General features: G+C 39.3%; 1 protein-coding gene across 1 annotated transcript in view; it reads right to left on the bottom strand.

Annotated features, from left to right (window-relative positions):
* Positions 1 to 1,609: 1,609 nt before the first annotated feature.
* The window catches only part of COTL1 (coactosin like F-actin binding protein 1), a 60,591-nt gene continuing 37,068 nt past the window's right edge, over positions 1,610 to 25,132 (bottom strand). Inside the window, exon 4 of the mRNA XM_051974922.1 lies at positions 1,610 to 2,865. Within this exon, the coding sequence (XP_051830882.1) occupies positions 2,755 to 2,865 (111 nt within the window). The 3' untranslated portion in view covers positions 1,610 to 2,754. The remainder of the gene's footprint in view (positions 2,866 to 25,132) is intronic.

The raw sequence follows: 25,132 nt of genomic DNA, 5'->3' as shown, positions 1-25,132 counted from the left end.
CTCAAAATCTTACAAAAATCAATGTTGAAAATTATTTTTACATGTAAATTGGAAAAATACTATTTTTTAAGATGGCATAAAAGAGATCATGAGAGCAGTGGGAGAGGAAATAACCTCTAGTAAACTTCCATTCCTGTTGATACTCCCATAATGCCAAGGTATCTAGAAGATAACTGGACGTTGGGTAGAAGCCCTGGGGAAGACTTATAAGGCAGAAACAAAAACTGCACAGCCTAAAGGGTGGATGAGTTATAATCTATACTTTTAGCAGGAACAACAGTATTATTGTTCATTCATTTTCAGTCATGTCTGACTCTTTGTGACCCATATGAGGTTTTCTTGGTAGAGGTACTGGAATGGTTTGCCATTTCCTTCTCCAGACCATATTACAAATGAGGAAACTGAGGAAACTGACTGCCCAGGGTCACTAGGAAGTGTCTGTGGTCATATAAGTCTTCCTGACTCCTCAATCTACCTATGGAGCTACTAGCTGCCCCAGTAACAATAGCTAGCATTTATATAACATCTTAATGTTTGCAAAGTGCATTTTATCATCACAACAACCCTGGGAAGTAGGTTCCATTATTACCCCATTTTATAGATGGGGTATAATTGAGACACAGATAAGTTAGATGACTTGCCTAGGATCATTTAAGAAATGACTGTGACCACATTTGAACTCAGGATCTCCTAATACCAAATCCAGTGCTCTAGCCATTGCACTACCTAGCTGCCAACCATGTGCTATGGAATATTTATATCCATAAGTTTGTTGATGAGAATTGGAAATTGAGTGGATGCCCATCAATGGGGGAATGGCTGAATAAGTTATGGTATATGAATGTTATGGAATATCATTGTTCCATAAATAATCATGAACAAGCTGGTTTTAGAAAAGGCTAGGAAGATTTATATGAACTGATGCTGAGTGAAAGAAGCGGAAGCAGGAATACACTGTACACAGTAACAGCAAGAGTGTGCGATGATCAACTATGAAAGACTTGGTTCCTCTCAGAGGTTCAGTGATCTAAAGTACTTTGTGTGGAAAACACCATCTGCATCCAGAGAGAAAAAGGTGGAGACTGAATGTAAATCAACACATGCTATGTTTGCTTTTTTCCCCTTTTTCTTCTGTTTTTTTTCTTTCATGGTTTTTCCCTTTTGTTCTGATGTTTCTTTCCCAACAGGGTTCATAAAGAAAGGTGTTTAAAAAAAAGATGAGTGTACATATACGACCAGAAAAATATAAAATAAGACTATTGATTGATCAATGTGAATTCTGTCTTATTAAATCAGTCTGAAGTTTTAGGTTGCCAAGATCTTGGATTCTTGTTCAGTGTGAGGATGATTCCTTCTCCCCTCCACCCCGTACCTCATACTAGGTAAGCAGTAGCAATGTGGGGATCAATTTGGGGGGCTACCACAGCAGCTCAGAGAACTGCTCACTAGTTTATATGGGGGTGGGAATGGAAGTAGAAATGGGGATGGGAAGCAAGTTGAAGAAAGGTTGAAGAGACTGAAATCAGAGATCCTTGAAGTAAAAAAGGAAATTTAATATGAATGACTGGTGGGGAAGGGGGATGGAAGAACAGGAAAACACAAACATTCCTTTTGGAAAAGAAAAAAAATTTATTTATGTAAATCGTCTTTAGCGCCGGTATTCTCCCAAACCCCAATACAGTACAATATTTTCCTTAAATGATATGAAAAGAAAGAATATAAAATATGCTCATGAAAAACATGCCAATTTCATCTTTTAAAAAAACCAAACCCTTTTGAAATTTCCATATTGACCTAACGCTGTGACTAAAACTGACTTTTGTGTTCTGAAAGGATTGGGTGACTTATTCTTGGAAAACAGCTAAGGCAGGGTTGAGGGGCCTTTGGCTCATGAACTTAGTGTCCCACATTGGGTAGAAGGGCCTTCTCGAGGGCAAACAGATGGCTGTTAGACAGAGGGAGGGTGAGAAGGGTCCAAGGTGCAACACAATTTGGCCACTGTTACCCATGCCCTTTCCTCCATGGGGAACCTGGAAACAGCCTCTGTGTCCAGACTTCTGCCATTCTTAACTGTGGCCATAGGAAGATTCTAACTGGGAATTACACACTTGGGGAAAGTGGTAAGAGGGGAAAATGGAACTAGCCATTACAAATCAGAGCAACTGCCAAGCAAGTTTTAAGGCAAGTTTTATTTCTTTCTTTAACCCAGGGTTGGAGATAATTTTTGGAAACTACTAAGTCACATTATATCTATTGGATCTAAGCTTAGGCAACTCTGACTGAGGTATACCTGGGACAAACTCAGAAGGGTCTGAGCCTTTGGATCAAATAATCGTGTGGATCCTATGAATTCTGAAAGCCATTCAAGCAGCTCCTGGAATGGTATTTGCCTCGTTGTCAAAGGTGCCAAAAACCACAATAAGGATGCTCAGCAGGTGCTGAAAAGCAATGGCGTGATTGAGCGCGGAGGAGGACAGAAAACGGGAAGGGGCCTCGTAGCCGGAGGCGCCTGCAAATCTGATTTACCTGTAAAACTTTTGCATCAAATTAAGGAGGAAAAAAAAAAGCAAAACCAAAGATGATTCCCAACAAGGAATGGAGAGAAGGCACGGGCATCTGGGTGCAGACACCCGTTAGCTGCGCTGTCTCACATCCCGCTTCCCTGGTGAGCTGGCTGGTCGGTCGGTTGCTGGCATCCCTTGGCAGGATGGGGGGGAAGCAGGCAGATGATATTGGTGAGATGATATTGGCCATTTATTCTGTCTGTGCATCATAATTTGCACCTCCCGCTTTCTTCAACTCGCTCTTGATGAAATCTTCTTCCAATTCCTTTGGATCGCTGATCACAAACTCTTTTGCAAAATTCTGCCAAAAGAAAGTGAAGGGTTTTTTAAAATGATTCTTGTTCAACCAAAAGACCTTCAGCTCTTTGGGATCTTTTAAATATCTGAACATTTCTGTAAAAAATGACAAGCTGATTTTAGAAAGACTTGGAAAGATTTACATGAACTGATGCTGAGAAAAACAAGCAGAACCAGGAAAACATTGTACACAATAATAGCAAGAATGTGCGATGATCAACTATGAAAGGCTTGGTTCATCTCACTGGTCTATGATCCAAAGCAATCCCAATAGAAAAACCTTTCCTAATCAATAAGCACTGTACCAGGAACTGTGGTAAGCACTGGGGAAACAAAGAGACAAACACAGTCCCTGTCCTTAAGGAGCTTACAATTTAACTTCAATTTAAGATGTCCCCTGGACATCTAGAGCAAGATTACAAAACATTTTGATGGACTTCTCATTTGGTCCTCACGATAATTCTGTGAAGTGTGAAAACTGTTATTCACAGAATGGAGAGAGGGTGATTGATTTGCCCATAGGTGATGGTGGAGCTGGGATTTGAACTAAGATTTCTGGCCACAGGAAGCCAGTGTTCCAATGAGTGATGCTTCCTAATGACAGCCACTCACAACTGAGGAGTTAAAAGTTACAAAGGATTCCTCACCATACACACATAGCAACAATTGCGTGTGTTATCCTTAGTCAATAAAGTAGTAAACTTAAACTAAAAAGTCATGGGATGTATTATCCCTAGTTAATAAAGTAGTAAACTTAAACTAAAATGTCATGGGATACCAAAAATAGGATTTGAACCCAAGTTGGCTAGAACAGTCTTTTTTCCATAAAACAAGCTACTTATTAGATTATCTATACACATTCCATCCCTAGGGAAATACCAGAAGACCAGAAATGATTATACCACAAATCTTTACAGCTTACCTATCAACATGTGAATATTAGGCCATGATGTCTCTTTTTAATAAAGCTTTTTATTTTTAAAACACATGGATAGATAATTTTCAATATTTATCCTTGCAAAACCTTGTGCTCTAAATTTTTTCCCTCCCTCCCTTCTTCCCACCTCTTCCCCTAGCTGACAAGTAATCCACTATGTGTTAAACATGTACGATTCTTCTATACATATTTCCACAATTATCATGCTGCACAAGAAAAATCAGATCAAAAAGGAAAAAATGAGAAAGAAAACAAAATGCAAGCAATCAATAACAAAAAAGCAAAAATACTATCTTGTGATCTACACTCAATTCCTATAGTCCTCTCTCTGACTGCAGATGCTCTCTCCATCACAAGTCTATTGGAATTGCCCTGAATCATCTCATTGCTGAGGATGGCCAGGTCCATCAGAATTGATCCTCATATAGTATTGTTGTTGAAGTATATAATGATCTCCTGCTCCTGCTCATTTCACTTAGCATCAGTTCATGTAAGTCTCTCCAGGCCTTTCTGAAATCCTCCTGCAGATCATTTCTTACAGAACAATAATATTCCATAACATTCATATACCACAATTTATTCAGCCATTCCCCAACTGATGGGCATCCATTCAGCTTCCAGTTTCTGGCCACTACAGAAAGGGCTGCCACAATGACTTAAAAGCTTTACAAAACAATTTATCCAAGTCAGCTAGCAGATTACACTAGTAGGACTCACATACCTTTTACCTCCCTATACCCTAATTTTAGGAACTTGATCTTCAGCTAAATGTCCCACTAATAGGCTTGGAGCAATTACTAACAGAAGCTGCATGTGACTAGGTTACAGGATTTTGAGCTGGAAAGGAGCTCAGAGACCATCTGGTCTCCCTCTTTTGTTATACAAATAAAGAAACTGAGGAAACTAGTAAGTGGCTGAAGTCAGATTTGGACTTAAAGAGTCAGTAAACTTTTATTAAGTACCTACTGTGTGCCAGGTACTATGTAAGTGCTGGGGGGACAAATGCCAAAAAAGAAATATAGTTCCTGCCCTCAAGGAGCTTACAATTTAATGGAGGAAGATGGAAAACAGGGGCTGGGGAATGAAATCCTGCAGCCTGGGAAGGAAGTGACCTGAAGAGGGGAGAGCTTCTGAATTATCATCTCTCAGAATAATGAGTTTCTGGAGGTAATGAAGTCATTTAGGAAATTTGCATCTACTGCCTCCAAGTTCAGTATCCCATCTCCTTCACCTCTCTTTGTGTTTTTCTCTGTCTTTCTCCCCCTCTCTCCCTCTGTCTCTGTCCTTCTATCTGTCTCTCCTCTTCCTTTCTCTCCCTATCTTTCTTTCTCTCTTCCTTTCTCTCCCTATTTATTTCTCTTTCTCTCTCTCTATTTCTCTCTCTTCTCTCTCTCTCTTCTCTCTCTCTCTCTCCTCTCTCTCTCTTCTCTCTCTCTCTCTCCCCCCATCTCTCTCTTCTTTAATGGATATCTCATCCCCGCCATAGCCACATATTCTAGATAAGTCAGTGAAATGAGACTTTAGATACAGGAGTCCTCAAACTATGGGCCACAGGCCAGATGCAGCAGCTGAGGACATTATCTCCCTCACCCAGGGTTATGCAGTTTCTTTATTTAAAGGCCCACAATACAAAGGTTTTGTTTTTACTATAGTCTGGCCCTCCAACAGTCTGAGGGACAGTGAACTGGCTCCCTATTTTAAAAGTTTGAGGATTCCTGCTTTAGAACATACATTAAAGTCCCAAGTCCAGCCTTGTTTTATAAATGCAGAAACCCAATCCCAGAGCGAGGAGCTGCCTTGCCCCAAATCCCACACGTATCCACCTGAAACCAAGCAATGGGTCAGAGAAGGCACTTGGACGTGTAAGGATCTGCAGGCGCCGCTCTGAGCTCTTCACAAAGAAAACCCTTGTGAGCATTCAGGTCCAGGTCACATAGGCGGTAAGGAACAGAAACGGGATTTGAACTCAGCTTCTCTCAGTAACTAACTGCTAATTTTAGGCTGTTAAACGACATTCAAAGTAATGGGAATATTGGTGCGGGCTTCAGAAATTAAGACGAGAATTCAAAGTGAAGTGGAAAGAGCTCTCAGCCTGGATTCGGGAGGACCTGAGTTCAAATCTGCCCTCAGACACTTCTGAGCTGTGTGACCCTGGACAAGTCACTTAACCTGCTTGCCTCAGTTTCCTCAGCTGTCAAATGAAAGGGTTGCATCAGTAGCCAGCAGGGTCCCTTCCAGCTCTCCATCTGTGAGCCTCTTAACAGGCAGGATTGCATTGGCTTGAGCTGTGAAGGAGAGGGCACTTGGCAATGTGAGAACAGTCTTCGAGCCAAGGTTCAGAGATGAAAATGGGATTTCCCTGTAACAATAATGGAAGGTTCTGTCTCACGTGGAGGATTGATGGGAGAGACAGCAATGGAGCACCGGAGGCCTTGGATCAGACGAGGAGTCTGGAATTGAGCCATTCAACAGCACAAACCATAACTTCACGGGAGGATTAGCATGTGAAGAATAGACTCCGAGCAGTTTTGCTTAAGTCTGCATATTTGTTCGATGAGTTTTGCTTTCCTTTCTTTTTTCAATGGAGGGGGGAGGGAGAGAAGGGAGATTTTCATTAATTGAAAAATTAAAAGTAAGAGAACAGACTAGAAGAAAAAGATCAATAAAATAGCCCAGGAAATAGGAAGAGATCCCTGGATTGGGATGGGGGAAGGGGAACAGAGTTTGCCATGGAGAAAAAAAAAAAAAGAGGGAATAATGAATTCCTAAGATTATCAAATTTAGAGCTGGCAGGTCTGCTTCAAGAGTGCAGAGGTCTGGGAATCAGAAGAAAAAGTCATAACAAATTTAATAGCAGCACGGCCACAAACAGGTGACTTCATCTCTCGGTATCCCAACTTTTTTCTTCTATGATACGCAGTCATGGTCAGAGATATCATGGGGAAAGGGCTTTGTAAATAAGAAAGCCTTAGAGAATCAGGAGCCATCCCATTTAGTCCACTCGTGTATTTCATAAAGGAAATTGAAGGCAAGAGGATGGGCAAAGGGCAAAGCAGAAAGACGAATGAATAAATTAATCAGTTAACATTTATTAAGGGCACAGTTCTAAGCACTAGGGATACAAAAAGAGGCAAAAGATAGTTTCTGTGCTTAAGAAGCTCCTAACATGGAGAAGACAAGATGTAAATAAATATATACAAAGCAAGCTATATGTGTGAAAAATAGGAAATAACTAGTAAAGAAAAGGTTTGAAATTCAGAGGAATTGGGGAAGATTCTTCCTGGAGGAGGTAGGATTTTAGTTAGGGCTTAAAGAAAGCCAGGAAGGTCAGGAGCTAAATAGGAGAGAGAGACCTATGAGGGACAGCCAGAGAAAATGCAGCCCATATAGAAATGAAGTATCTAGTTCATAAAATGCTAGGAAACCAGTCATATAGAAGAATATGGTTAGGGGATAGGGTTGGAAAGGTAGGAGGATTATGGAAAGCTCTGAATGCCAAATAGAGGGTTTGCATCTGCTCCTGAAGGTGATAGGGAGCCACTAGAGGTTATTGAGTAGGGTCAGACCTGTGTTTTTGGAAAATCACTTTACTGACTGAATGGAGGATGGACTAGAGAGGCGAGAGTCTTAGGCAGGCAGACCAGCAAACAGCTGTTGGAATAATCCAGGTGTGCAGGGATGAAGGCCTGAACCTGGGATGAGGGTCTGCACCGGGAAGTGCCAGATGAGAGAAGAGGGCTTATTCTAGAAATATTGCAAAGGTGAGAACTATGCAATTCCTCATGATGGAAAGAGCCAAGAGCTCTATGAGACTAAATATAGAGAAAGAGAACTATGAGACTAAATATAGATCAAAGCATAATATTTTTACCTTTGTTTGTTTGCTTGTTTTTTCCCAATTTTTTTCCTTTTACCTTTTGATCTGATTTTTCTTGTGCAGCATGAAGGATATGGAAATTAGTTTAGAAGAGTTGCACATGTTTAACCTATATTGGATTGTTTGGTATCTATAGGAGGGGATGAGAAGAGGAAGAGACAAAAATCTGGAACACAAAAGTTTTGCAAAGGTGAATGCTGAAAACTATCTTTGCATGCAATTTGGAAAAAAATTAAAACTATTTAAAAAGAAAAAGAAAATGCCATCCACATCCAGAGAGAGAACTTATGGATTGAAGCATAGTATTTTCACCTTTTTATTGTTATTTATTTGCTTGGATTTTTTATTTGCTTGTTTGCCTTGTCTTTCTCATGTTTTTTTTTTCCCTTTTTATATGATTTTCTCTTTTTTCCCCTAGTAAATTTATTTATTTTTAATACAGGCTGTTTTATGAGTCATATTGGGAGAAAAAAATCAAAGCAAAAGGAAAAAACCATGGGAGAGGAAAAAAAACAGAATAAAAGAAGTGAACATAGAATATGTACATTTACATTCAGTCTCTTCAATTCTTTTACTGGATACAGGTGGCAATTTCTGTCCAAAGTCTATTGGGATTGCTTTGGATCACTAAACCACTGAGAAGAACCAAGTCTTTCATGGTTGATCACCATTGATCTGATTTTTCTTGCACAACATGACAAATATGGGAATATGTTTTAAAGGATCGTAACTGTGTAACCTGTATCAGATTGCTTATTCTTTTGGGAAGAGGGGAGATAAGGGAAAGAGGGAGAAAAAATTGGAATTCAAAATCTACAAAAATGAATGTTGAAAACTATCTTTACATGTGTTTGGAAAAATAAAATACTATTGAGGGAAAAAAGGGCACCTTGAGGGCAGGAACAGACTTTCTTTCTGCTTATATTTGTATTCCCAGTGCTTAGCATAGCATGGTAAACATTTAACAAATGTTTACTTGACAGCTCACTGAGGTTTCCATCTTGGGTAATGGAGAGAATGAGATAGTTTAACAGAAAGATGAGAAATCAGGAAAAAGGGAAGATTTGGGGAAAAGGTGGGAAGAGGGTAAATTTACTTTTAAACGCAGAATTTGAACTGCCTTAAAGGCATTCAAATTTATGTCCAGCTGAAATATAGGACCCAGAGATCAGGGAGGTCAAGCTGATGATATAGCTTTGAGAGTCATCTGCTGCACCTGCTGCTAGATCCAGTGCTGGACCTGAGCAGAAAGTCCTGAGTTCAAATTCTGCCTCACACAGTTGAGCGAACTGATTTGTTCTTTTCACTGTTCAGTCACATCCTCATTGGGGATTTTCTTAGCAGAGATACTGGAGTAGTTTGCCATTTCCTTCTCTAGCTCATTTGACAGATGAGGAAACTGAGGCAAACAGGGTGAAGTGAAATCTGCAATTACCCAAATCTGAAATAGGTGGTATCATTACTGCTGTTACTGCCCCAAGGCCTATAAGAAGTCCCAAGCCAAGGTCCCTCGGTGCAATGCACTGTGCCATGTTGTCTGGGATGCTTCTTGAAGTCCATCATACTGACCACCCATAGGATCATGGATATTTCTTAGCAGGGAAGGGACCTCAGAGAGCTTGAATGGACCCCCCCCCAATACCCTTCTTTTACAGATGGAAAAATAAATCCCAGGGAAGGGAAGTCATTTGTCCAGAGTCATCCAGGGAGAAGTAGCAGAGGCAAAACTGGAACTCAGGCCCCCAGCCTACAGAAGCATCCCCCTTTTTCCTGCTCCATACTGGGTTCTCTCTGATTCCATCCATTCAGGACAAGCTATTTCCCTGATAAAATCATTTTATGGTTAGGAACACTTTCTCCGGAGGTTGATTCAAGAAAAGTAACCGAATTGTTTTCTCCAGTCACCGGGGGAGCAATTTTCAGGGATTGTTCCTGATTCTTGAGCCTCCTTCCAACCTTCAGGGGAGAAGTGAGCACCAGCTGGGTGTGGGCGGATTTGGTTTTTTTAGTTTTTTTTTTTTTTAAAGCAAAACAACAAAAGCTTTCTCCCTGGGGCCCAAGAAGGCCAGCCTTATATGGGCACACCACCGGAGAACTGATTAGCTGGGGAAGGGAAAGCAGAAGTGTGTAAGACACAGCAGCTTAGAAATCCGAAGTACACCCACATCCCCTCACAAAGACCTCCTGTGAGACACACAGAAGGAGGGGGCGAGAGGTGAGAAGGCACAGGGACGTCTCAGCAGCCCAGCAGATGCCACACAGAGATGCTGGGTCGGAAGCACTCATACATTGTTGGTGAAGCTGTGAAAACCAAAGCCTTGCTCTCTGAAAAAATCATTCATCCTCACTTAGGAAGCTGCTTCTCAGCACACAGGCCCAGTACAGGGCTGGTTTAAACACTTACAACTTTATTTTGCAAAGTGCTTCTATTTACTCTGGCATCTATGGCTTTCTGTTTTTTCCCCACTATAATAATGTGTTCTATCTTTCCAAAAAAAAAAAAAAAAGACATGATTTTAATATTACTTAACAATATATATTCCATCTTTCAAAAAGAAAGACATGATTTTAATATTACTTAATAATATATATTTCATGTTTAAAAAAGATATGACTTTAATATTACTTAACAATAGATTTTTAAAGGAGCCAGTCAGACTTAAGTGTAATACAATTATATGCTCTATAACCGATTTAGTAGTGTCTGGGACCTATTTCTTAATGATTTTTAAGTCTGCTTTCATTGCTTCAATGGGTTTTAGCTAATTGCAAAGTAAAGTATAGATGAAATTTTCATATTGCCTCCTGGTTTCCCTGACTTCTTTCAAATCTCAGCTTAAAACCTACCTTCTACAGGAAGCCTTTCTCAATTTCTCTTCATTTTAGTGCCTTCCTTCTACAGTTTATTTCCTATTTATCCTGTATATGCTTTGTTTGTACATAGTTTTTGCATGTTATTCCTCCCATTAGATTCAGAGCTTTGAGAGCTGTTTTCTGAACTGAGCCTTTGCCTGAATTTCCCCACTGTAGACAGCCCAGTGATCAGCTACTCTATAAAGCTCACCATATTGGTGCACACCTGTAGTCCCTGCTAATGCTTAGGCGAGTGGATCAGTAGAGCTCAGGAGTTCTGAGCTACAGTAGGCTGGGGCAGTTGGGTATCTGTAATCAGTCTGGTACCATATAGTGAGCCTTAGAGAGTAAAGGACCACTGGGCTGTCTACAGAAGGGAGCACCAGCCCAGTTCAGACAAAGGAAGTGAGTCAAAGCTCCCATGCTACTCAACAGAGAGGGTGGGCCCATGTGGCTGTTACATTTCTGGTCTGGAATAGAGATAGGAAGAGGAAGAAAAGAAAGAAAGAAAAAAGAAGGGAAGAAGGAAGGAAGGGAGAGAGAAAGGGAAGGGAGGAAGGGAAGCAAGGGAGGAAGGGAAGGGAGGAAGGAGGGAAGGGAGAAAGGGAAGGAAGGAAGGGAGGAAGGAAGGGAAGAAGGGAAGGGAGGAAAAAGGGAAGGAAGGAAGGAAGGAAGGAAGGAAGGAAGGAAGGAAGGAAGGAAGGAAGGAAGGAAGGAAGGAGGAAAAGAAGGAAGGAAGGAGGGAAGGAAGGAAGGGAAAAAAGAGAAAAGAGGTCAGAAGGAATTTTAGTTAAGCTGGAAAATGCTGCTTCTTTCAAGATGTGAGATATTCACAAGCACATGGAGAAACTTTTTATACATGGTTAGACCTCCTTGGAAATCCATTCAACCTGGGCAAATCACAAACTCACATCTACCCATCCCTCAAGACCTAACTCGTATTTCACTTCTTTCATGAAACTATCCTTGACCACACCAGCCTATGAAAAAATATTCCTCTCCATACACTAATGGGGAAAGACAGGATAAGGCAATAGTAACAACACCAGACTGGGAGCCAGGAGATCTGGGTTTAAGGCTGAGTTTTACCACCAAGTAGCATTTTTAACCTAAAACCAATCACTTCACTGCCCCTATTTAATCAACTCCGTAGCTCCCTATAGCCTCCAGCATCAAAAATAAAATCTTCTATTTGACCTTTAAAGCTTTGCTGTTCCTCAGATATGACTCGCAATCTTCCTACATGTGGGGATTTTTACTGGCTGATCCTCATGTCTAGAATTTTTTCCTTCCTTATCCCCCATTCCTGGCTTCCTTCAAGCCTCAACTAAAATTCTACTTTCTACAAGAAGTCTCTCTGAAAGGTCTTCCTTAATGCCTAATGTCTTCCCTCAGTTGATAATCTCCAATTCATCCTATATACAGTTTGTTTATAAAGTAGTTATTTGCATATTATCTCCCCAGTAGACTGAGAGCTCCTTGAGAAAAGATACTGGTTTTCCTCTTTTTTTTTTTTTTTTGTTTTGTTTTGTTTTGTTTTGTTTGTATCCCCAGCATAGAGCCTGGTATATCCTAAATTCTGGAAAAAAAAAAAAAAAACTTATTGACTTGGGACTGAATTTCTTCTTTTTTTTTTTTTAAATAAAGAAGATGGAATAATTAATTAATTAAAGTCATTTTCATCATTACAGTTCTATATCTTGTGGTTTCTTTTGAGAGCTCCTATGATCGGGATACAACCAGGATGAAAACAAAAGATTTAGTGGTCAGAATGGAGTAGAAAAAGAAGCCAGAAGAAATGATCTGGGGAGAAGTGGCAAGATTTCATGAAAGATCAGATGTGGATTTCCATTCAAGATGGCTTCCCAAAGAGAGGCAGACAGCCCAGTTCCCACATACCCACTCCAACAAAAACCTAAAAATAGCACCAGATTGAATAATGATGAAAGAAATCCAATGAGAAACTACAGTCAATGACTTCATCTACTTCAGAACTACACAAAGTCAGCCTAAAATCCTCCACACAATACAAAAAGGATCCCACCAGAAAAGCCAAAGCCAACACAGGCAAAAAGAAGGAAAACAACTATAACCTACAATGATTTCTATCTGGAAACAAGGGTGGAATGCTACCATGATAGAGCTCAGACTGAACCTGCCAGATTCCTAAATCTCTGCTCTGCAATGACACAGAGGTACCCAAGGTTGAGCTCTCTGAATCTCAAAGATGGAAGTTGGGCAAGGGGAAACTACTAGCACTTTTAGTATAGATACACCCTGGAACGGGGAGTACAGAACAGGAACCCAAGTGACCCAGGTCAAAACCAAGCAGGGCTGTCCACTTCCCCCCAAAGGACATCAGACAGTAAAGAATGGCTCAAGCACAAAACTCAAATTTGGGAACTAAAGCTGAAGATAAGAGTAACATTAAAAAAATAAACATACTATGAAGAATTATTATAGATTATAGATAACACACAAGTTCACTATTCAAGAAAACCCACAGCTACTGTAAGCAGAGACTCAAAGGGAAAAAAAAAATTTTTTTTGCACATATTTTGCACAAGGTCTATATAAATAACTAGAAAAATGCAGCAAAAGACTTTTTAAAATGAAATAAAATATCTAGGGGAAAGAAGTGGAAAAGAATAGCTTAGAATGGAAAGTGGTAAGTCTTATCCCAGTAATAGATCCCCTAAAAATTAGAACAGACCATACAAAAATCAATGATCCCATATGACAAGAAATAATAGAACTAATCAAAGGGTTGAAAAAATATATATATAAGGTATTGATTATTTAAAAAACTGAACTGAAGAAAAAAAGTCAAGAAGAGATAGTTTAAGAATCATTTGAATCCCTGAAAATCATTAAAAAATCTCAGCACTGTATTTTAGGAAATCATAAACAAGTACCGTCCATAAGTAAGACCCAGAGGGAAACACAAAAAATAAAAAGAATCATGTGTTTACTCCTAAAAGAAACCTCCAAAGGCAAAAATCCTAAGAATGTTATAGCCAAAATTTAGAGTTTATAGGCACCCCCCCCAAAAAAAAAAGTGATAAATAGCCAGAAAGAAAACATTTAAATACCAAAGAATTACTGTCAGGATCACAGAAGACCTGCCAGCTGCTACTGTAAACAAGAAGAGAGCATGGTAATACAACATATCAAAAAGCAAAAGATATAGGCTTACAATTAAGAAAAAAAAATTATCCTACAAAGCTGAGTATAATCAACAGATCAAAAAAACTTTTGGATCTTGAATGGAATAAAGGATTTTCAAACATTCCTGATGAAAAAACTAGAGTGAGGCAAACATTTAAAATGCAAACACAAGAGTCAAAAAAAGACCTGGAAAGGTGGATTTATTTAAATAGCTGGAAGGGGTTATATGATGAACTGTTAACATTCTAATAGGAAAAGAAAGAAGCGCCCTCTAAAAATCTTCATGTTTTCAAAAATAAGAAGTAGTTAATTGAAATAGCTAAGTAAGACAAAGGACCTGGATTTGCAATGATTCTGTTCTGATGGTTTAAAAGGGGAAAAAAAAAGAGGGGTGGGATTGGGTAAGAGGATCACTTAGTGTAAGAAAGGAGGAAGAAGAGGGTGGAACTTACTATTACTCAAAATTATGTTGTGTTATTATACAGAAAGAAAGCAAGAGGTCAGAGGGAGAGAGCCCTAATTAACTTCATTGTTCTCTGAACTGGACAATGGAGAATTGAACAAACATACACACATATATGCCAAATTTAACACAGAAACCTGGGAGGGAATAAAATAAATTTCAGCTTCAGAAAGTGGATCCTGAAAAGGAGATTAAAGAAAAAAAGAGGAGAGAAGGGGAGGAGGGGAAGGAATGAGGAAAAGGGAAGAAGAGGAAGGGAGGAGAAAGTTTTTCCTCCTTTCATTCTTTTAATTGAATGGGAAGCACAAAAAAATAAAATTAGGAGTAAAAAGGGGCCATTCTAATATTTTCTAAAGTGCACAGAAGAGTATGGAAGGAAGTTCAGAAGGAAACAAAGAGAAGTTATAAAAATATTTTAGAATTTTATATAATTTTTAAAAAGCAATCAGTATGAAATAGAGATTCAGTTTCATATTGCATCCTCTTTGTGTTTCACTGTGCTCCTTTCTGAATTTAGGTTTGGAATACGCATTTTTTTTTATTATAAAGGTTTTGATTGATTAAGTGTCCTCAGATTCTCTTACCAGCCCTAATTATCCTATAACATTCTTCATACAATAAAGAGAATGGAGAAGCCCTGGGAGTGCTCTCTGAATGGTGGGGATTATTTGGTCATGGCCTCCAAAGAAAGCCCTGGTGTCGTGTGATGACCATCCTAAGGGGGCAAAATTGGGAAAGGTCAGTTTGTATGAAGAAGTGACCAAGGGGCTTAGCTCTTAGAGGAAATGGTGTAAGTTGGTTTCAGCCCAACCACCACTGCAACTGACTGGTTCTAAAAGCTCTCTTTTCTCTTAGAAACCAATAAAAGTGTGTGTACATGTGTCGGGGCGTCTTGTACAATGACCTTGACAAAGTGGATATAGATCAAAATACCACCGAGCAATTTGAATAGTTAGGAAATATAAATGTGGCCCCTTGCCAAGAACAAGAACAGCCTCAAAGAAACAAAAGACTTGGAAGGCTAAGCCTTAAACTTACCTGGAACTCCGCTGCCAATTTATGCCTACTTATACCCTCCACCTCTTCCCCACCTACTGGCATTCTGAAGAATTCAAAAGAAGGCTTTGAAATTCTATCAGCAAGGTGCAAATGGAGGAGGGGGAAAGGGAAAGCTTCCTACCATGAAGTATCCATGAGTCATCATACAAAAAAAAATAATTATTAAAAATACCATTTTAGAACCTTTTCCACAAAAGTATCTCTCCTTTAAAATTCAGTAGTGAATCTAATTTCTACCATATTTATTCTCCTCCCAAAGATGTTTTCTTTTTCTTTTCCTTCTTCTAGACTTGTAATATCACTCGGTGTGGAAAATCCTCCCTGATCATCCTCCCTCCCCTTGCCGAGGGACATCTCCAGTCTTAGATCAACTAACTTGCCCATGATCATCCTACTAGTATGAGTCAAAAACAAGACTAGAATCCAAGACTTTCTGACTCCAAGAATCAATACCTCTGTCCACTGCATAATGTGGACTCTGGTTTCCTGACGTTGCTATTTCAAGTAGAGAAACTGCTAAGAGACTAGAGGTATCTTGGGTCCAGTGGTATTAGATATCAGACTTGTGAGTTCTGAGCATCTACTGGGCAATGTTTCCAGGTAGCAATGTCCCAGAGACCATCAATAAAGTCTCTTTCTTGTGGTCATCCTCAGTTCTTTATATATATATATAATTTTTTTATATACAAAACATATGCATGGGTAATTTTTCAACATTGACCCTTGCAAAAACTTCTGTTTCAACTTTTCCCTTCCTTCCCCCCACTCCTTCCTCCAGATGGCAGGTAATCCAATGCATATTCAATATGTTAAAGTATAGATCATCCTCAGATCTTAAGCAACTTATTCACTGGCACTTAAAAGACTAAAGAAGTTATCTATGCTCCAGGCAGATCCTTGGGTAGCCTAAATCAACCGCCAAATTATATCAGTTTTTCACTTTGTTTTGTGAATAAATACAGCCTCAGAAAACTGTAGGCAGTAAAGAAAGATCATTAAATGCCCAAGCAGCCTGTATAATTAGTCCAAATGTAAATGCTCTGCTCAATCTAAAAGGGGATTTTTCTGGATTTCTTGAATTCGTTTGATTGATGCAGTCTCTGCTGGTGATATGGCAGCAGACTTTACAATTATTTGGTAAAGCCCAAGTACCAACTTGAGAAAGTGTCCAGCATCACCAAAAATCAAATGAATGGAGAAAATTCATTTAAGCGCAGACAGAGCCTCCAACTGGGAGCTGAAAGACCTGGGCCCCAAAACCATTAACTTTCATCCTTAGCCATCTTTGCTAACCAAGTCAAGTTACTTCTCCAGGTCTCACCTTCTTTATTCTTCTCTAAAATAAAACTTGCTTTTTATATCCTGTCTTAAATGTTATTCCTCTTCTAAAACTCGATATTCTGGCCAAATGGGACTGTTCCCCAAATTCAATAAGCCCTCTCTTCTGTATCTCTATATATCTGCTGGGCCTGGAATATATTCCCCCATTACCAAAATTCTGATCTCCCTCTGGTGTCATGTCTTGTGGGAAGTATCCAATTACTTATCTGTACATACAGTTATCTCCCATACCCTACCCCAGTAGACCTTAAACTCTCCAAGGGCTTTATTGTTGTTATTCACTCATTTCAGTGGTTTGTGACTCTTGGTGACACCATTCAGAGTTTTCTTGGCGAAAATACTGGAAAGAGTTTTCTTGGCAAAAATACTGGAAAGAGTTTTCTTGGCAAAAATACTAGAATGGTTTGCCATTTCCTTCTCCACTCATTTTACAGATGAGAAAACTGAGGCAAATAGGGTGAAATGAGTTGCCTAGGCTCACACAGACTCTGAACACATGAACATGAGTCTTCCTGACTCTAGGAAGGATACTCGCTCCACTGAGCTCATCTGACACATAGAAGCCCTTAATGAATGCTTATTCCCTCTTCTTCCTTTCCAAGAAGTTATTTAAAAATCCATTTTTAAAAGTCCATTACATTTGGAAAGGAAAGCCCCTGGTCCTTTCCTAAACCATTAGCTTGAATCCAACATTCTATTATTCAGTAATTCTAGGAAGTACTTTTGGAAGAGGAAAAAACCCTTCTACTAAGTGACTCACCATAAAAACAAAACAGTTTGAAACAGTTTTAAGAACTAATACTCCTCCTGAGAATAATTAAGAAGTGTAGATGCACACAGTTAGCATCTGAAGGCACTAATAAGTGCAAAGGATGCTAACAACCCTATAAAGAGTTCATTAACTAGGACGCGCTTTCAGCTTCAATGAGAGTGCTTTGGGGTGAAACAATCTAATTCCTACTCTCCCTTTTTCTGAGTCTCCTGCCCCCTGAATTTTCACCATGAAATAAGATCATTGTGTGCATGATAAATCAAATCTCCTTTCAGGGATGTACAAGAGGAGATTGCAAAAGACATCCTAGGGTAGATCATGTTTTATGGAATAATTTTTTAAAAGATCTTTGTCCCATAATTTAGCCTTTTGATGAGTGTGTGTGATCACAAATCACTAACTTAAAGAGGAATCCATCTAGAATCAGTTCAGAAAGCTGCACATTCAATATTGCCACAAGAGTTAAAATTCACTTCAATAATTTTCAGTTATCTCTAATTCTCCATGACCCCATTTAGGGTTTTTTGGCAAAGATACTGGAAGAGTTTGCCATTTCTTTCTCCAGCTCATCTTACAAATGAGGAAACTGAGGCAGGGAGAGTGAAGTGACTTGTTTAGGGTCATCCAGCTAGTAAGTGTCTAAGGCCAGATTTGACTTTAAGTCTTCCTGACTCAAGCCCAACACTCTATCTACTGTGCCAGTTGCCCAGGACTTAGAGACCATCCAGCAAAAATCCAGCCCCTCATGCTACAGTTGAGAAAACTGAGGCTGAGAAAGTAATTTGCCTGAAATCAGAAGTAACAAAGCTATGACCTGCTGTCGCCCATCCAACTAGACCATGTCTACATGTCTAAAAACAGCTAAAAAAAGTTAAATGAGTTTCCATTCCTTACGAAATAGCCAGTTTCCCTTCTCATTGCATCAACTGATGTAATGTCTATTTTATCATCATGTAGACTTGGTTTATCCATTTTTTGATTTTGCAAAAGAGTTTGCAAAATCATTATGATGATCATCATATTAATTATTGATGATTGTGATGATCATAATATTACTTTATTATATTCTATTATATTTTTATTATGTAATATTGATAATAATTAATGTATTGAATAATTTCATGTACTATTTATTATATAATATTAATCTCATCATAATATATATTACTATCCTCAAAGCATTTTTTACTTATGTTATTTCATTTGATTCTCATGACAACCATGTGAGGAAAGTGCTATTATTATCCCCAATTTACACATAGGAAAACTGATGCATAGGGAGGTCAAGTGACTTGTCCAGTTCTGTAAAGCAGGATTAGAACTCAAGTCTAATTCCCAAACCTGTGATCCATCCATTGTATCATCTAGCTGACTCAATCATTGTCTGCACAGACCATCACAGCTACTAGCAGCCCACAGTCTGTGCCAAAAGCAGTCATGTAGAGATGGACAGCAGCAGACAGTTCATTTCCTCATTGTGATCTCTAAGTACTACAGGGTAACTATCTCATGAAAGTGACATCAAGGGTTTAATGTGTGCTGAGATACAAAATGGTTAGGAAACCTTGGTTTCATATTATAACTATTTTTAGTAACTTTCATTGGACAATGTAAATGGCACATAAAAGGTGAATTTCCAAAAGGTTTTTGTAAAATGTAATTTATGTTGTTCACTTGTGGTTCATTTTTTAACTCTTCTTATAGTTTTCGTGTTAATAATATATTGTTGTTCTTGGGTCTCGGAAGGCAAGATGTGAATCTATTTAGCCATTTACCCTAAAAGTTGAGCTCAAAATAATAGGTTCCATCATCCACTCAGAGGCCAGTTAGTCATGGTTTCCTCATTTGACAGATGAGGAAACTGAGGCTCATGAAATCACCAAATGACAAATAGGTTTGAAAAATATATGACTGCAATTTCAACGAAGGTTAAAAAAAAATCAAGCCATATTGCTTTAAGACGTTGAGATTTCCACTCGCATGTGGCACTTTATAATGTGTTTCTATTATGTGGATGTCTACAGTGATTAAAATTCAAAGCTACCCAAGAGCTTTATAACATCCTTCTGAAACAAGGGCACCCTCCCTCTATCATCTCCCGTGGTTTGTTGCTTCTCCCCTGCTCCTCAGCCTGCCCTTCTCTGGAGTCACTTAAACTCCATATTGTGTCATTCCCCTCCATCCCTACTGCAATCTTCTAATTCATTCCCTCATTTTGACTAGGTATTAGAGAGTAATCAATGAAACTAATTTATCCGAGGCTCCTGACTGCTCACTCAGCCTTCTCAGTGGACATTTCCATTTTAAAAATTATTCATTTGGCGTCAAAGGTTCTGTGTCACAATCCCACTTGAAATTAAATTAAAGAGGACAATTAATAAACTCTCTGGGTCTCAATTTTCCCATCTGTAAAAAAAGCAAATACTGATATAACCTTTCACATACATATTCACTGGAGAATCACAACAAAGCTATGCAGATTGGTACTAGGTTGCTTGTAGCCCCATTTTCAATTCAATTTGATTAAGTAAAATAGTGGATAGAGTGTTGGACCTTAGGGTCAAACTTGACTTCAAAACCAGCTTCAGACACTTACTAGCTGTAAGATCACTTAACCTCCATTTCCTCATCTGTAAAATGGGTATAACAATAACCCCTACTTTCCAGGGTTGTTATAAGGATAAAATAAGATGAAGTACTTTGCAAATTCTAAAGCGTTATTTCAATGTTGCCTATTATTACTGTCTACCAGACATTGTGGTTGATGCTGGGGGATACAGTCAGGAAATCAGTATTTTATTGATAAGGGAATTGAGTAAGATGATAATAATAGACTAGACAGATTACTCACACTTCTAATTGATGATACATGAAAAAAGATACTTTACTCTTACAATCCCCCCCCTTCATTCCTGCCCAAATAATCACACAGCTACATACATGTGCCTACATATAAGATATATATATATATACATATATATGTATATATATAATATGTATATATATATCTTAAGAGATTTAAGAGGCTGTTAGCTGGGGGGATGGGTAGCTTAGTGCTTAAGAATGAATCGACTTGCTAAAACAAAAGGGAGGCTAAATAGCAGAGTTTATAGGCATAATACCATCAAAGCCAAATACTACATTCTCTTCTACTCAATTGTTCTCAGTTGTCCTGAATCTCCCTGTTTTCCTCCTGTGCACACCTGATTGTCTCCTCATAGTATCAGGGGGCTAATACCTGGAGGGAGTGTTAGAAAGGGGCAGAGGGTGAAGAAACTAGAGAACTCTCTAAAGAATACAGTCTTGATTCTTGCTAATATTCTTCTCCTGGTCCCTGGGCTCTTTTTCTGGTTCCTCTCTCCAGACAAATCAGACCTCTAGAGAAAAATTAGAAAGATTCATTGAACAGCCTTCTTGCCATTAAAATATTCTAATCCTTAAGTGCCAGAATCTAAATTGTGACTTTCATTAACCATTGCACTTAGTCAAAGTCACAGGTTCATTTATCTAGAGTTTGAAGGGACCCTTGGGGCCAGTTATTTATAGTCCCCTCATTTTACAGATGAAGAAACTGAGACCCATAGTTCAAATCGAAATGAGAAATTGAATCTTTTATTGACTTAATAAGCATCAGAAATGGGATCTGAACCATGAGAAATGACCAATAAAGTATTAGAGGTGAAATTTGACCCATGGATCTCAGTTTCTTCATCTGTAAAATGTGGAATCTGATCTATCTGGTCTCTGGGATCCCTTGCAGATCTAAACTTACAATGGTTCTTTTTTTGCTAAACCATGTTGCCCAAGGATTAAGAATGAGAAAAGCCCTTGTTTTCACAGAAGGAAACTGAGGTATAGAAAAGGGATGGACCTAAAACCAAACCCGTACCAAAGCTGGAGATTCTCTGCCTAGAAAATCAGAGCTCTTGCTACCACAATAGAGTCAAATCTCCTAGATCCCATTTCTTCTCTAGAACCAATTGGGCAAAACTCCTTGGCCATGGTGAAGGCCCTAGGGGCGAGCCCTCCAGATACCAGGATAGAGATGGAATAACCAAAATCACAATGGGTGCAGAACAAAGGGCGATTTTACTCTACCCATAAACACCCAATCACCTGCTTCTAGATACATACTTTTTGTGTACTGACCCACTTCTGCATCGTTCTAGAGAGGGGGACCTGAGGGAAGGTTTGCTGCGTGTGAGTTTTGGGGAAACAGAAGGGCTCAGATTTTAAAGTGACCCTTAAAAGGCAAATTTTCAGACACGGAATGAGCCACACTTAGACACCTTCCTTGCCCATCATCTCCCTGGAACAAATGCACCTCAGTCACTCCTTTTCCCAAAGCTGCAAACAGAGGAGGTGTTCTCTGCTTACACATTTAGAGCAGGGGGCGGAGGGAAAGGTGGGAAGGATCAGGAATGCTAGAAACATTTTACAAGAGACAACACTATCTGCTATTAGATAAAGTCTGGCCTTAAATCAAGATGGCTTTGTCTCGGCCTGGAAAACACCCACAGTGGAGGTGTTTGCATTGTTCCTGCAATCCCCAGAGGCGAGCAGGACAATAGAACATGACACATGCTTTGTTCCAACAAACGCCTGGGTTCCAGAGACAGACGGCTATAGTGAGGTAGCCATGCGTGACATTCACTGGCTGGATTCAGAGCTGGGCAATTACAATGATTTCACCCAAATTCTCCTGGCAGTTGACACAGCTCGGAGACTCTTCTGGGTCCACTTTCCCCCCCAAGTTACACAGCTTCCCTTCCGGACTGTTTAGCCAAGATACTAAAGAGATACCGTTTACCCTTAATCCAAGTAGAACAGCCAAGGGAAAGAGCAATCCTAGGTAATAACAAGGCTTCCTTATTCGTTGACAGGAGATATACGGTAAAAGCTCATTGAATCCTGGGAAAGTGGGTTTGGCCACTGATTTATAGTGTGGAATAACTAGAAAGGTAAATGTCCAAATAGGTCTGTCCCACCTATAAAGGCGGCTGAGCAGGCAAACAGAGCGAGATTTCACAGGGAATATTTAGGCTGTTCAAATGAACCATCATCAATCAATCAGTTGTCAAGTACCTATGTGCAGGCACTTAAAGCTAAGATGCTTTAAGAAAAAAAGGCAACCTTCTACAAACACAATGTGCTAGATACGGATTGTTTTTTTTAATGTATTCCTAAACTGTTTCCTGAAATCTCTACTTAATTCAGCCTAACTCTGGCTAAGGCCACTTTCAGCTCCCAAAGTCTCCAATTTTATGATTTTTAGAGAAGTATTATATAGTAGTAACAAACTGCATTTTTTCCAAAGATTAAAAAAAAACCAAGCTCAAAAAATCATAAACAGAATTTAGTGGGACTTTAGAGGTCTGGTTACTTCTAAAATCCAGGCCAATGGCTTATTTTACAGAAGAGGAACTTTGTTGGCCAAAAAAATTGTCTGTCACTCTTTGTCTGTGTCTCTCTCAACCTTTCTCTGTCTCTCTCTTGTCTGTCTGTCTCTTTCTCTCTGTGTCTATCGGTCTCTTTCTCTCTCTCGTCTCTCATTTTCTCTCTCTCTCTCTCTCTCTTTCTCTCTCTCTCTCTCTCTTGTCTCTCTCTCTTTCTGTCTCTCTCTCTCTCTCCCTCCTCTCCCCTTTCTCTCTGAACTCTCTCTCTCTCTCTCTCTCTCTCTCTCTCTCTCTCTCTCTCTCTCTCTCTCTCTCTCTCTCTCTCTCGTCTCTCTCTCTTTCTGTCTCTCTCTCTCTCCCTCCTCTCCCCTTTCTCTCTGAACTCTCTCTCTCTCTCTCTCTCTCTCTCTCTCTCTCTCTCTCTCTCTTTCTCTCTCTCATCTCTCTCTCTCTCATTTTCTTTTTCTCTCTTTCTGTCTCTCTGTCTCTCTCCTTCCTCTCCCCTTTCTCTCTGAACTCTCTCTCTCTCTCTCTCTCTCTCTCACACACACACACACACACACACACACACATTTTCTTTCTCTCTCTTTCTGTCTCTGTCTCTCTCCCTCCTCTCCCCTTTCTCTCTGAACTAACACACTCTCTCTCTCTGTCTGTCTCTCTCTCTGTCTCTCTCTCTCTCTCTCTCTCTCTCTCTCTCTCACACACACACACACACACACACACACACACACACAATCTTTTCCATGCACTTTCTCACATATATACTGTCTCTCTCTTTTACATACACACATTGTCTCTCACACATATACTCTCTTACACACCCACTCTCTTTCTCACATACACACATTGTCTCTTTTACATTTACATACACACATTTCTCTCCTCCTGTCTTTCCCTCTCTCTCTCTCTCTCTCACACACACATACTCTTTTTTTACACATACACACAATCACTGTCTCTGTCTTACACACACACACACACACACACACACACACACACACACACAGCTGGGATTGAAACGCAGATCCTATTGACTTCAAATCTGGCACTCTCCTCACTGCTTCCATGACTGTATTCACTGATTCATAGTGGGATTCCCTTACATTTGCTTAAATTTGGAAGATTTACGGTGTTTCTCCCAGTGCTCCCATCACATTTGCAAGATAAGTAGGTCACCTGCCACAACTGAATTTCTGAAATGAAGTATTTTGAGCTCCAAAGTACATGAAATATATTTTTGCTTCCCTCAGTGACTATTTCTTTTCAGGAAAGGTTAGTTTCTTGGGTCTCACCCAAAAAGAATTATAGTTACTGAAGGACTTCATCATCAGGTGAATTCACTTACAAGCCAATCAGATGACATAGCAAATAACAGCTTTTTACCTGGAGTCAAGAAGACCTGAATTCAAATTCAGCCTTAGAAACTTACTAGCTGTGTGACCCTAGAAAAGTCTGCCTCAGTTTCCTCAATTGTGTTTATTTTTTTTTGCAAGGCAATTGGGGTTCAATGACTTGTCCAGTCACTGAGATAACAAATGAGGTAACATTTAGAAAGCACTTATCACAATGCTGATACAAATACTTACAATATTGAAACAACAACCATAACAAACCTCACATCACAGATTTCAGCAAGGATGAACTTTATAGAATCAAAATTAAGGAAAGTTCACACTGACAAAGAACAGTTACTGAGGAAATCCCTCAGGAGTATCCTGATGCCATAGGTAGCAAGAACCATATTTAGAAAAAAAAAAATCTTTAACATCTTATATCCAAGTGGAAGCATCAACAAAGCAATCCCATGTAAGAATGAAGTTTCTGGGATTCACTGGCTATTAATCCAAGAATTTTGCCCAAAGAGATAAGATAAGAAAAGATAAGGAGAAAAAAGATGGTAATAGATGTATGAAACTGAGCAAATTTAACTCTGTTAAATTTTCATCATAATCATTTACATCTCAGAAATCAGTAAGTCTACATATCTGAGTGATCTACAATTCCTGATGACTGCCAGAAAGTTGATGGACTCAGGGTGTAGAGAGAGACACACAATTTTGGACCTGTTCGATATTCAATCTATTTTGCTTAACTCTGCATTTTTATCCCAAGGATTTTATCTTTTTTAAATGAAGGAGGGGAAATAGGAAGGAAAGAAGATAATTTTTTTCCATTAAAAAATTCATTTTAATTAAAAATAACCTCACCAAAGAGCCACTAGTTTTGCCCAATTAAATCTCAGTCCCTCTATGGGCTTCCAGTATAAGGAGCTGATCTCCAAGGTCCTGAGCAGCTCCAAGTCCTCTGCCTTTTCCTCTTCCCCTTTTAGGATACTGCTCAGTTGCTAGTGTGGGTGGGAAGCTAAAAGGACAAGAGCCAGGAAAGGGCATTGAGCCCCTGAC

This window comes from Antechinus flavipes, chromosome 2 (assembly GCF_016432865.1).
Source record: "Antechinus flavipes isolate AdamAnt ecotype Samford, QLD, Australia chromosome 2, AdamAnt_v2, whole genome shotgun sequence".
Lineage (NCBI taxonomy): Eukaryota > Metazoa > Chordata > Mammalia > Dasyuromorphia > Dasyuridae > Antechinus > Antechinus flavipes.
Note: the sequence above shows the minus strand (reverse complement) of the source record. Positions and strands in the feature narration are given on the sequence as shown.